General features: G+C 35.7%; 3 protein-coding genes across 7 annotated transcripts in view; 1 reads left to right on the top strand and 2 right to left on the bottom strand.

Annotated features, from left to right (window-relative positions):
• The window catches only part of LOC117240343, a 44,819-nt gene extending 43,945 nt beyond the window's left edge, over positions 1 to 874 (bottom strand). For 4 of the 5 annotated variants that reach the window (XM_033506344.1, XM_033506341.1, XM_033506343.1 and 1 more), the window contains exon 1: positions 346 to 874. In XM_033506344.1, coding sequence (XP_033362235.1) covers positions 346 to 775 — 430 coding nt within the window. In that variant the 5' untranslated portion in view covers positions 776 to 874. The remainder of the gene's footprint in view (positions 1 to 345) is intronic. The other variant, XM_033506345.1, reaches the window with a different exon arrangement.
• Positions 875 to 2,690: 1,816 nt separating this feature from the next.
• On the top strand, positions 2,691 to 7,984 carry LOC117240346 (kynurenine 3-monooxygenase). Its single transcript, XM_033506352.1, has 11 exons — positions 2,691 to 2,756; positions 2,881 to 2,950; positions 3,348 to 3,535; positions 3,652 to 3,700; positions 5,164 to 5,251; positions 5,321 to 5,492; positions 5,772 to 6,023; positions 6,626 to 6,712; positions 6,848 to 6,988; positions 7,330 to 7,491; positions 7,583 to 7,984. The coding sequence occupies exons 1-11, from the start codon at positions 2,706 to 2,708 to the stop codon at positions 7,679 to 7,681; spliced, it is 1,359 nt and encodes a 452-aa protein (XP_033362243.1). The 5' UTR covers positions 2,691 to 2,705; the 3' UTR covers positions 7,682 to 7,984.
• Positions 7,879 to 11,297, bottom strand: LOC117240348 (2-acylglycerol O-acyltransferase 1-like). Its single transcript, XM_033506355.1, has 5 exons — positions 11,006 to 11,297; positions 10,224 to 10,498; positions 9,022 to 9,208; positions 8,579 to 8,778; positions 7,879 to 8,413 (listed from the first exon to the last, which is right to left on the bottom strand). Exons 1-5 carry the CDS (start codon positions 11,230 to 11,232, stop codon positions 8,256 to 8,258), a joined length of 1,047 nt encoding a protein of 348 aa, XP_033362246.1. The 5' UTR covers positions 11,233 to 11,297; the 3' UTR covers positions 7,879 to 8,255.
• Between the last annotated feature and the right edge of the window lie 69 nt (positions 11,298 to 11,366).

Genomic DNA, 11,366 nt, shown 5'->3' with positions numbered 1-11,366 from the left:
CAACAAACACCCTCCAATTATCGAAGTCAGAACTATTAAAAGTTCCGCAAAACCTCAACAAGCATCTACAAGACAAATCCTCAGAATCAATTATTTTACGATTCCAGAAACTAAGAAAACATCGCTAGAACGAAGGAGGGACAGCAATCATCGTCATCGTCTTGCTCCACCCTCTTGCCAAAGCAGAGAATCCAAGTCGCTCCACGAAACTTCTGTCGTTGGAAAATGGCAATTCAAACTAAATTGGAACCAAATTAGAATGAAATTGGCACGAAATTTCTTATTAGAAAAGAATACCAATCAAAACGAAAACATCCACAGTCCCAGGATGAGAGGAACACTTACACCAATACACGGCAACAAAGTCCTTCTCGTTGAGGAGTCGCTCGAGCTGTTTGGCATTAACTTCCTCGATGACAGGCTCGGCGTCCTTGTGGCTACCCTTGGACCGAGGCTCGTCCGGTTTCGTCCTCGCGACGGCGTCCACGGTGCCTAGGAGGGCGCATAACACCGCGAAAACACCGAGAAGGACGATCGTCTTCGCGTATCCCGTCGGCATCGTCGTTGGCCCGTAGGTAGTATTCCTCCTTCGTCTCCGCCAGCACCACCACCACCGGCCGAACCGTACCGTCGAAACGTCGTTCGCCGTCGACATCGCCGCACTGACTGGCACACCGGCTATTTTTGATTTTTCGGACAGCGGCGCAGAGCAAACCGACGACGACGACGACGACGACGACGGGCACGCCACGTTCGTCGCCGTTTTCAGCTTCATCGCGCTACCCCCTGGCGCGACCGGCCAGGAGCACCTCGAATCTTTGCTATGAGCCAGCGAGAATCTTTTCGCGCGTCTATTTCTTTATTATGGTTTACGTTTCTGTTTGGGCTTTGGGCTTGTTGCGTTTCACTGGGTCAGGGTTTTCCCTTTTTATTCTTCGCGTTGAGATGGTCTTTTAAGGATTTTTCTTTTCTTCTGCGTTGAGGTAATTTAGTAGTGTGGCAAGAACTTTTATTCTTGCAGTTTTATGTACAATTATGTGCAAGTGATACAAGGTTAGATTATGCGAGACTTGGCCGACGGATGTCGACCGAGTGAGACTATGCGCGGAACTCGGGTTGATTATTGGCCTATCCTCGGAGTCTCTGTCCAGTTGGTCCACAAGGGAGCGCATCGAAGCAGAGAACTTTTCCGTCCGGTTAGCTGTCCACGCAAAGGAGCGGTTGGCCAGAGCAGAAAACAAAAGGAATAGGGGTAATCGTGAAGGAAAAGATTGGTCAAAGTGGATTTGCACTTCCACTTATACCGATTCTTACGTATGCGTTTTAGTTTATGAGTAAGTTTATGTCTATTGTTCTCGTGTAACATGTATGTTTTTTTTTTTTGATTATGTATAAGTTCTATGGTTATTATTCTACCATATAGTATAAATGGAAATCAACGTAAAGTCGGAATGCAAGCAGAAAAAAAAGTTTGTATCAATCAGCGAGTGGGTATGTTCAAGGGAATTGTGACCTGCGATCAATCATAATGGACCGCGCACTCGGTCAAAGCTTATGTTATTATAACTACGCTATACTGTATACTATATAAAATGTAGCCCACTATAGCAGGACTTTTCTTCCTTCTTCGATTTCGGATAATTTCTTTGGATTTTTCTTTTTCCTTGCGTTGGGATAATTTCTTAAGATTCTTAAGAGTTTTCTTTTTTCTGGAATGATTTTTTAGAATTCTTCGTTCTTCTTCTATTGGAATAATTTCTTATTTTTCTTTCCTCAGTTTTATAGGAAATTATTGGGTGGGTTTTTGGTCTCCTTGGGTTAAGTGATCTATAATGATTCTTCTTTCCTTTTGCGTTCGGAGTTCCTACGATGATCTGGCTTATCTTCTTCGTCGAATAAGTCTCCGTTTCTTTCCTTTTTCTCTTACGTTGGGAGATTCTGCGAAAGATTTTAAAAAGACATTTGAGAATTTCTGTGTTTCGTGATTTAACTCCACTACGTATATAAAACCATAGTATCTCGGTTGAATAGATACGCGAAGGTCAGATTGAACCAACTAGTTTCCACTGAGAACGGTGTCAGAATTCAAGTCGTATTAAAATATGATCTCCTGATAATCCATTAATACCTCTGAATGCATTTAACGAAGAGAAAGAGGACATAACAATCTATAAAATAATCTATACGATAAACGTATGAAATACAAGAATTATGAAATACAAGACAACGAGATCTTTAAATTTTAAAGGTATTACAAGAGAAAGATATTAGAGCGATATAAATATCGATATAAAGATATCTTCAGATATACACACCTGCTTTTAATCATACCTTCGCAAAATACATTGGCGAAGATCAAAGTTTCTTGTATCTTATCTCTTCCAAAGATACACTTCAAGACACCATTTTTCCGCTAACAAGTTATTTTAAATTCACAAATACTTTCCAAAACTCAGAAACTTAAAAATTGTCTCTGATAAAGATCTACTCTGATCCACGGTAAGTCTGATCGATCCTTGCACCTTCTACACCTCCGAAAAAAAGTTGCGTTTCTCCCAAAATTCTTGGAATTGTCGAAAATTCACAACGATATCTGAGATTAGTATTACGTAGCTCGCCATGTACGCTAGTAAATGTGTACGGTAAGACGAGGATCTTGCTAGGACAGGTAGTTGGTCAGCGGCTTCGGTGCAGAACGGTATACCATGGCGGCCACCAATCGAAAGTCGCGAATCGCCATCGTCGGGGGCGGTTTGGTACGTGTTTTGACGTTCGAAAATAATTTTTTTGCGAAAGAAATAATATTTCGAAAAGCTTTTACTAGATATTTCAAAGATAGCTCGTGCGGAAAATTGATATAGTGAGTCTTTGATCTTTTAGGTTGGTTCTCTGGCAGCTTGCTATTTCGCAAAAAGAGGCCATTCTGTGAACATTTACGAGTATCGCGCAGGTGAACTTCTTAAGAATTTTCACTATTTATATATACATATATATTCTGTTGTGTCTTCTTTTTAATTTTAAATTAGCATATAACTTGCTTTTTTTATGTATTTAAGATAATTTCCGATTTTCTTTTACTTTACAAGGATTGTTTAATAACTTTCAATTCTAAACGTATATTTCTCACAATTACGATGCTTTCGAGAAGCTTTTTGTATTTTCCTTCTTGTTATTCAATGTTTGGTTGCTGTGATAGAAGTGACTTCGGAGCATTAAAATCCCTTCATATTCTTCCATACGCGTATTCACTTTTACGATAAATAAATATCGCGTGTTTGCTATTTTTTTTTTGTTTTTTAGAAAGATAATAGAGATGCAAAGATTAAAATTCGCTTGTCATCATTTAGACACCAGAGTGGAGTATTCTCGAGGCCAGAGCATTGACTTGGCTGTGTCGATCAGAGGGCGGGAAGCTTTAAGGGCAGTTGGTCTTGAAGAGGCAGTGATCAGTCATGGCATTGCTATGCATGGTAGAATGATCCACAACAAGGATGGTACCCTGAAGGACATACCTTACGATATTGTAAACGGAAATGTGAGCAATTTTTTTAGAACTTCTACTCTTCTATGAAAGTTTCTATGTATAATATTTAAAAGGCAATAGTCACTTTTGAATGTTTCTGGCACCTTCACTCTCTCTCTCCTTTGCAGTGCATTTACTCAGTCAGCAGACGACGCTTAAACATAGTTCTATTAAATGGTAAGTAAATATTCAGAAATTCATTGATGTACATCCTTCTCTCTCAAATAATTAGATAAAGATAATAACTAACATTTATTGAAACAATCCAGATAAGTACCAACTAATTAGGAACTTCGCTCGTTATTTCTCAATTTTGTGATAAGAAAAAGCTGCTTAAAACAAAAAACAAGACGTAACAAGATAAGTATAATAAAAAATGTGAGAAAGTTCTCGCTTTCTTTTCGTAATATTATACAATCATAAAGATGGTTTAGCAATTGCGTTTGAAAATGATCGTCACGGATTACTAATCAGCTGATGTGTAGACTTCTTGAGAACCGATTAATCGGATAGTCGGCAAATCAGTCAAAACTCTAATCTAAATTTAACCAAAAGATTTTGTAGGATCGATCATTTTGATAAAAATCGGATCTTGATTTAAAAGAATCGCGAACGAACACTAGATGCTCTTACGTTGAAAGAAAAATGACTGGATATCCGATAACGCGGCGGTGCGTGAAGCCACAAGAATTCGAGCGTGTCAAGTTTCTTGCTACTACTAGCTCGTGCCTCTTACGATCTTCTGCGTAAAACGCCCCAGTGCCATTTTAATCTGATATGTACATGAATACGTATGAAACTTTCCATACAAGATAATGTCTACGCATTCTATTCTTTAATCCGTACAGCTTTAAATTAATCGACGAGGCATTAGACCTTTTCTATTCAGCATTTTTATCTTATTTTGGTTTGCACAAGCACCTTTAAATCTTCTACCATCTGTTGTTAAAGATCCTGTAGGTTTAAGTAGCTTTGTGATTACTTTCCCAAAAGATATGCCTTTTTTAAACAATATTTTCTACTAATATTTACAGGCAGGATTTTGAAGTATTTAATTTCTTGTGATGGAAACAATGTTTTCTAAAAATTAAAAGAAGTTATAATGAAATGATAAAGCAGATTTCTGAACGAGCCGAGTTGAGTCGGACATTCGAGCTATGGCTTCATATACAGGGTGGTTGGTAACTGGTGGTAAGAAGTCGAAAATATAGAATAAAAATTTTTTTTTTAATTTTTCCATCGAGACAACGATCTACAGTGAAATCCGTTATAACGTACCGCACGCGTACCGAGCGAAAATTCAAAGTCGATTTTCTCGGAAACAAAGCCTCAAAAATTTTTATTCTATATTTTCGACTTCTTTTTCCGTGTACAATCACCTCCTTTCTGCTTGTATCGCCAGTTACCAACCACCCTGTATTTTTTACTGGATTTTCATTAAAATGTTAAGATGTAGAATATATCGCTACGAAATTTTTGAATTTAATGAACATGATAGGAATTCTTTTTATTCGATTTGATAAAGAATAGAAAATGATGTTAAATTTTCTACAAATCAAACATTTCAAAACTCGACACTTAATTATCCTTTATTCATTCTTTCTTCGTTTTTTTTTTTTTAATTTTACCTCGTCGAACAGCTGCCGATAAATACCCAGAAGTGAATCTTTTCTTCAACAAGAAAGTGGTGGATGCGGATTTAGATAATGGGAAGCTGAAGATACTAGAGTAAGAATATCTTCATAAAATAATTTAGAAAATTATTTTGCGTTACGTATAGCTCGTTGAATTTTGTAGCACGAAGACTCAAAAAACAGAAGAGGTAAAGGCGGATTTGATAATCGGCGCCGATGGTGCTTACTCGACTATCAGAAGAGTAATGGCGAAGAGGCCGCTGTTCAACTTTAGTCAAACATACATTGAACATGGCTACGTCGAATTATTCGTCCCCATTGGGAAAAATAACGAGGTAACTGCAATTTTTCTTTTCCACAATTTTTTTACACATCTCAATTAATTTCCCCTATATGCGATTTTACTTAATCGAATTTAAACTGGAAAACGGATTTTTAATCCTGAAGAGAATTGAAAAATATTGCTTGGAAATTTCCATACTATTAGATTTCTAATTTTCGATATCATGTACAATAATTTAAAAAGAAAAGAAACGAATAAATAGAATAGATACGAGTCATTTGACATTGTTCACGAAACCTCGAAAATATGAAAACCTCGCTTGGATTGCAAGTTTGCGATGAGTGGTCAGCATTTTCATATTTGGCCACGGGGACAATTCATGATGATAGCCTTGCCTAATGACGACCATACATTCACTGGTGACATATTCGCCCCTTTCTCGACGTTGGACAAGTTGAAGACGCCGCAGGATCTCTTGAAGTTCTTCGAAGAGCAATTTCCGGACCTACTGCAATTAATTGGAAGGGAGAAGATAGTTAAGGATTATTTCGACAAGGAACCAAAGACATTGATTACTATTAAGGTGAGTCTGGGTGGATTTGTTGTTAATTGGAAAGGAGGCGTTAGTTGAGATGATTTTTATCTTATTAAGGTACGTTTCAAAGCTTTGGATTGTTTCGTTATATTTAAGATATTGAAATGGAAAATTACGCAAGATTATATATTTTTAATACTCCAGTTCCAATAATTTATCCAGTCTCTTCTTTGCGATTCGAATTAGTCATTTGGACTATTTCAAACAAAATCGGAATAAATAAAATAAATGTATCGAATTGATTAAATAATAACATCCAATGTGTGTATGGAATAGTATTCCATTCGAGTATCGTTGCTGTTAGACTGGAAACGTTTATTCATTTATATCTATGATAAGTATGAAATTAATAAATAAGTAAGAAACATGACAAGCTATATAAAGATGAGCAAAGGTATAAAAATTACAAAGGATAAAATATGTATTACCACATTTTGAAGATAAGATATATTTTTATCCAAGTTAAATACGCATGAGTATTGGTAGTCGAATTATGATTAATCAAGTACATACGTACTTGGAATGATAACCATCTATTTAGTCTTAATTAAATTTATCTTATCTTTCTATTTTTTGTAAACACGCTGTAGTGCAAACCATATCACGTTGGAAAAACGCTTCTCGTTGGGGATGCTGCTCACGCCATGGTGCCTTTCTACGCCCAAGGAATGAACACGGTTAGTTTCATTCGATTTCACGTCTATTTAGCTTCATAAAAGATATCTTCCATAATCTTGGTCCTGTTACTTAAATAACCATCGTTATTAATGGTCTCACGAGTCTTTTTATAAATTATTGTCTTACTTTGCCAGGGTTTCGAGGATATTTTATTACTGGATGAGTTAATGGAACGCTACGACTCAGATTTCAGTTTGATTCTTCCAAAGTTCACGGAACTTCGATGCGAGGACGCACATGCTAGTTCCGATCTTGCCATATACAATTATATCGAGGTATTTTTCTCGTATTGAAATGCTATCGAAGTGAAAAATAATTTTTACCTCCTACAGTGATTCTCTTTTTTCTGAAATTCTTAATTATCATACGAATGTTTATTTCATGCAGTAAAGCTTCAAGGCTTAATGAAGGAAATAGAATTTTTTAATTGATTAAGGTCGATTTTAATAATGCAAAGTGTATTTGTTTTTTTAGTTTCGAATAATGTCATAGTTACGGTAGAAGTAGCAAGATTTAAAGGATTTAACGGAGAAAAGGAAATTTGTTAATTGATTAAAGTTGATTTCAACAATATCAAATATTATAAAGATTAAGTACAGGTGTAAAAAATTTTCAGATGAGAGATCTGGTAACGAGGAAATCGTTCCTTCTTCGAAAAAGATTAGACACGTTCCTGTATAGACAAATTCCAAATACATGGATACCACTTTATAATACGGTTCACTTTTCAAGGATGAAGTTTCGCGACTGCGTCGCGAACAAGGAATGGCAAGACAAGGTGAAATGTTAATAAAAATATCAAGGAGATATATAACAGTTGTAAATATTGTTAAAAATATATATGCGAAGAAAGAATTATATTTTTATAGATCGTACGCAGGGCTGGCTGGTGTACACTGTTCTTGATTTTTGGAATACTGGCGGCTCCTGTAGTTGACGCATTTGCAAGAAAGAGCATTTCCTATTGAATACAAATAAATAAAGTGTACCATTACCTGGATGTAGAAGTGTGTCCATTGTTTTTGCAATAAGATATTATCGTTTAATATTATGGCGATCCTTTCAAAAGGGTCCTTAGAAAATGAATTATACGTTTAAGTTCCATACAAATTTTAATTCTTCTGCTATCTTTTTTATTACAGAGGATTAATTAATTATTTATATATTTGGTTTATTTGTAAATGTCTATTTGTAAATTTGGTTTAACATTTTCACTTATTACTATTTTTTCTGTACTAATAAATATTAATTACGAAATATATCAGCTAAAAATGACACATTCAATACTCCCTAATCAAATTCTTCATACAATTCTTCACTAAAATTTCTAGAAAATACTTAATAGATAATACTATTAAACCAATAAATATCCCCATAACAGTGTCTCCAAACACTAACTACATTCAAAGTATCACAAAATACTTAAAATATTATACAATTTATTTTCCTTTAAATACTATAAATATCTTCAACGATAAAATAATTGTACTCCATATCTTGTCCTACTTTCCTTTCATAAATAATCATTATTTCGTGATATCACTATACAAATTCAAGATGCACCGAATCCGCGTTTTCGATGTACTTGTGTTTCTCGTGCTCGAAAAGGTTCACCAGGTGGTTGACGAATTTCTCGTGATATTCCTCGACTTGTTCTCTCGTTGGTTCTTCTATCTTTGGTAACTCCATCGGACTACCGACTGAGAAAAAAAATTAATTAGCATTAAAGAAGCTTGGAATTTCCTCTATGAGAAAATAAAAATTTTCAAACGTATTCCAAACACCAAAGTCTCTTCCCTAAAATTATATTTCTCGAAAGATTATTGTATTATAGAGCTAGATATTTCTCAGCTTTGAACACTTACCAACGACAGTAATTGGTTTCCGTCGAGGGATAAGACCGAAAGTGTATTGGAAGAATCCCCGACCAACCAGTACAACCAGCGGTATACCGATTTTCTTACGAATGAACTCCTGCAGTCTCTTCACGAACGAACCATCTGGCCAGGACAATTGATCGAAAGTATCCGTTTCTCCGAATGAACAGACCGGAACCAGAGGGTTTCTGAAACAAACGAATTCCGCAAACGTCAATTCGACTTTTAAGTGACAGATGCTCTTGATTAAACCGCTGATTTTTCTGACTCTATAGCGAAGTAACAGTTGCAATAATGTACAAGTTACTATACTTCATGCAGGCTAAATCGGATTTGTGTACGGCCACGACGTTCAAAGAGACGAGGTTTCTACTGTTTTAAGTTCTCATGAGATTAAGATTCGAGTGAACGAAAAGAAAGATTATACCGACCCATTTTGCAGCGCGAGCTTTACAAAGCCTTTCCTCCTTTTTATCAGGATGCGGTAAGTGCCCGGCTTACATCCGAATACTTCTGCCGCTCCGCCGGGGACCAGAACCGTCGCCTTTCCGGTGTACGGTGGCGAAGGTCTTGTCGATAGTTGTTGATTCATGCACTCTGGAGTACTAGCAAGGGCGCCTATTTATATACCGATTTCAAATGAGTCATAATCATATGGTTGAAACATAATAGTTATTTGGTAGCAAAATAGCAGAGATGTAAAATTAGAGAAGTCAACCACCAAAAAGAAATCGTTGAAAAGTTGGTATGATGATGTAAGAAATGTTAGGCACTTGGACTTCGTGTTTTATGGCTTTGTCATTTCATTAACAGAAATTATGCAGCAATAAAGTATGCGCATTAACAGTTGTATAGTAGGTACATTGTACAAACAGTTTAAAGTATTTCACTTATCATATAAAATATGTTTCTCACGCTCGAGCAAATTTATACCGGTGACGATCAGTCTTTTGCACGAACAGATTCGAAAAATACACCTCGCGTTCAGAAATGATCGTCATTAACAAACAACAGATATTTACATGTCTCAGACGATATGTATTTGCAAAAACATTGTGCAATGATTTTACTCTTCGTATCAAAGGATATTATGATTCGTTTAAGACATCCAATAGTAAAATTAACGTTAGAAATCATTAAAATATGTAAAAACCATATTGTTACTTGGCAAGCTTCTTCCTTCCGGATTCTTTAATTTCTGGATTGTAAATCAGATGGAGAAGTTTCTTCTAAATTGATAGATAGGTTGTGAATGAAAATCCAAGCAACGATATTTGAACAGTAAAGCTATGCAGTATTGCGTAGATATGCAGAACAAGTAGAAAATATATGTGTATATTACTAAGTAAAATGAAGTTTTCATCTATTCATTACAAAAAGAGGTATTTATATGTAAATGTAAATGTAGCGAATTTGTACCTTATATAACAAATAGTAAGAAACATTATTGCCATGTTTCACAATATTTAATGAAAACTTTTAATCTATTGATTCTACAAAAGATAACAAATACTGCTTGCTAAATTATTAATTAATTATCCTCATCTACGCTGTGTACAATACTTATGAATGATGGTGTAAGTACATGTGCATGCGTTTACAGGTGAAATAATAGTTAATGAATAATACATACCGTTTAAGTGCAAATACTCGCGGAAAAGCGGCGATTTAAAAAGTTGATCAAGTACGACGACCCTAAATTCGAGACCCGGGAAAAGTTCTCTACAGCCGATGATGTCTGTTCCGAATGCACCATAAACTCCTGTCGGTACGATCCCATGCGGGAAACTACAGAATAAATACAACTTGTTCGGATCCAAATCAGTGGTTTTCACTAATTTGATAGGAAAGTAGTTACAGAAGTATCGGTTCCACGCGCAGCTTCTAATCCACCGCAGGAATTTTCGCCTGTAGTACAGAAATCCAACTCGTTAAGTCACATCTCCGCCAATGATTACATAAATAAACGGCTTCAGTATTCAAATGAAATTTTCATTGCATACAAGTCGCACGAGAACTGGTTTGATTAAATTTTTTCTATGATTCTCGTCCAACGTACGTATCAAGTTGCGTTTCACTCCTTAGTTATTCGTTTATGTAACGAGAAGGATTATTATCGATTTGTTATCTAAATCATATTTATCAAATTGTAAGACCTTAATATATATCTTCGAATTTTTAGAAGATGTCGCAGGCGTGTAATAGTATTTCTAGCCAATTCCAATTCTCTGGTTCTTTTTGAATATTCATTGACAAGCTTTGCAGTAATGTAACTCTTAACAAGTTATTATATTATATTATTTTCCGTATTTATTCCTTCACTCCTACGTTTAAAAATGTAGTTCCTTTTGTTCATTTTGTAACATAGGGCTGAAGCTTGCAAATAAAATAAATAAATAAATGTTTCGAACTTACCGTATTTTGCTTACATCGAACTTGTTCCAATCGTAATACATCCAGATGAAGTAAAGTAATACGAAGTAGCGTATGGTTTGGGTGAAGAAAAGAAAATATGCGGTGAGAATATATCCCGCGAAATATCCAAGTGCGCAAATTAGGATCCAAAGCGCGGCTGAGAGCGTTTCTAATCTTCGATTTAATGGAACGTTTAACGGAGCGAATTTCACTCCCAGAATCTCCATCGTTTTTCTCTCAGTTCCTCCTCTTATTACAGTAGCATCAATTCAGCGATTCTTCTTCGGCCTAGCTAATAATAAACCAATTCGTACTATCGTTATTATAAATTGTCATATCAAGCAATTATCAAATTGTACAG

This window comes from Bombus vosnesenskii, unplaced genomic scaffold (assembly GCF_011952255.1).
Source record: "Bombus vosnesenskii isolate JDL3184/JDL3185 unplaced genomic scaffold, Bvos_JDL3184-5_v1.1 scf7180000014621, whole genome shotgun sequence".
NCBI lineage: Eukaryota > Metazoa > Arthropoda > Insecta > Hymenoptera > Apidae > Bombus > Bombus vosnesenskii.
Note: the sequence above shows the minus strand (reverse complement) of the source record. Positions and strands in the feature narration are given on the sequence as shown.

Excerpts from the sequence above, each read along its gene's own strand:
- LOC117240346 (XM_033506352.1), top strand. The coding sequence starts at position 2,706 with ATGGCGGCCACCAATCGAAAGTCGCGAATCGCCATCGTCGGGGGCGGT. Across the intron at positions 3,701-5,163 it reads AAACATAGTTCTATTAAATG|CTGCCGATAAATACCCAGAA; the intron begins GTAAGTAAATAT and ends CTCGTCGAACAG. Across the intron at positions 7,492-7,582 it reads ACAAGGAATGGCAAGACAAG|ATCGTACGCAGGGCTGGCTG; the intron begins GTGAAATGTTAA and ends ATATTTTTATAG.
- LOC117240348 (XM_033506355.1), bottom strand. The coding sequence starts at position 11,232 with ATGGAGATTCTGGGAGTGAAATTCGCTCCGTTAAACGTTCCATTAAAT. Across the intron at positions 10,499-11,005 it reads TTCGATGTAAGCAAAATACG|GCGAAAATTCCTGCGGTGGA; the intron begins GTAAGTTCGAAA and ends TCTGTACTACAG. Across the intron at positions 8,779-9,021 it reads AAGCTCGCGCTGCAAAATGG|AAACCCTCTGGTTCCGGTCT; the intron begins GTCGGTATAATC and ends CGTTTGTTTCAG.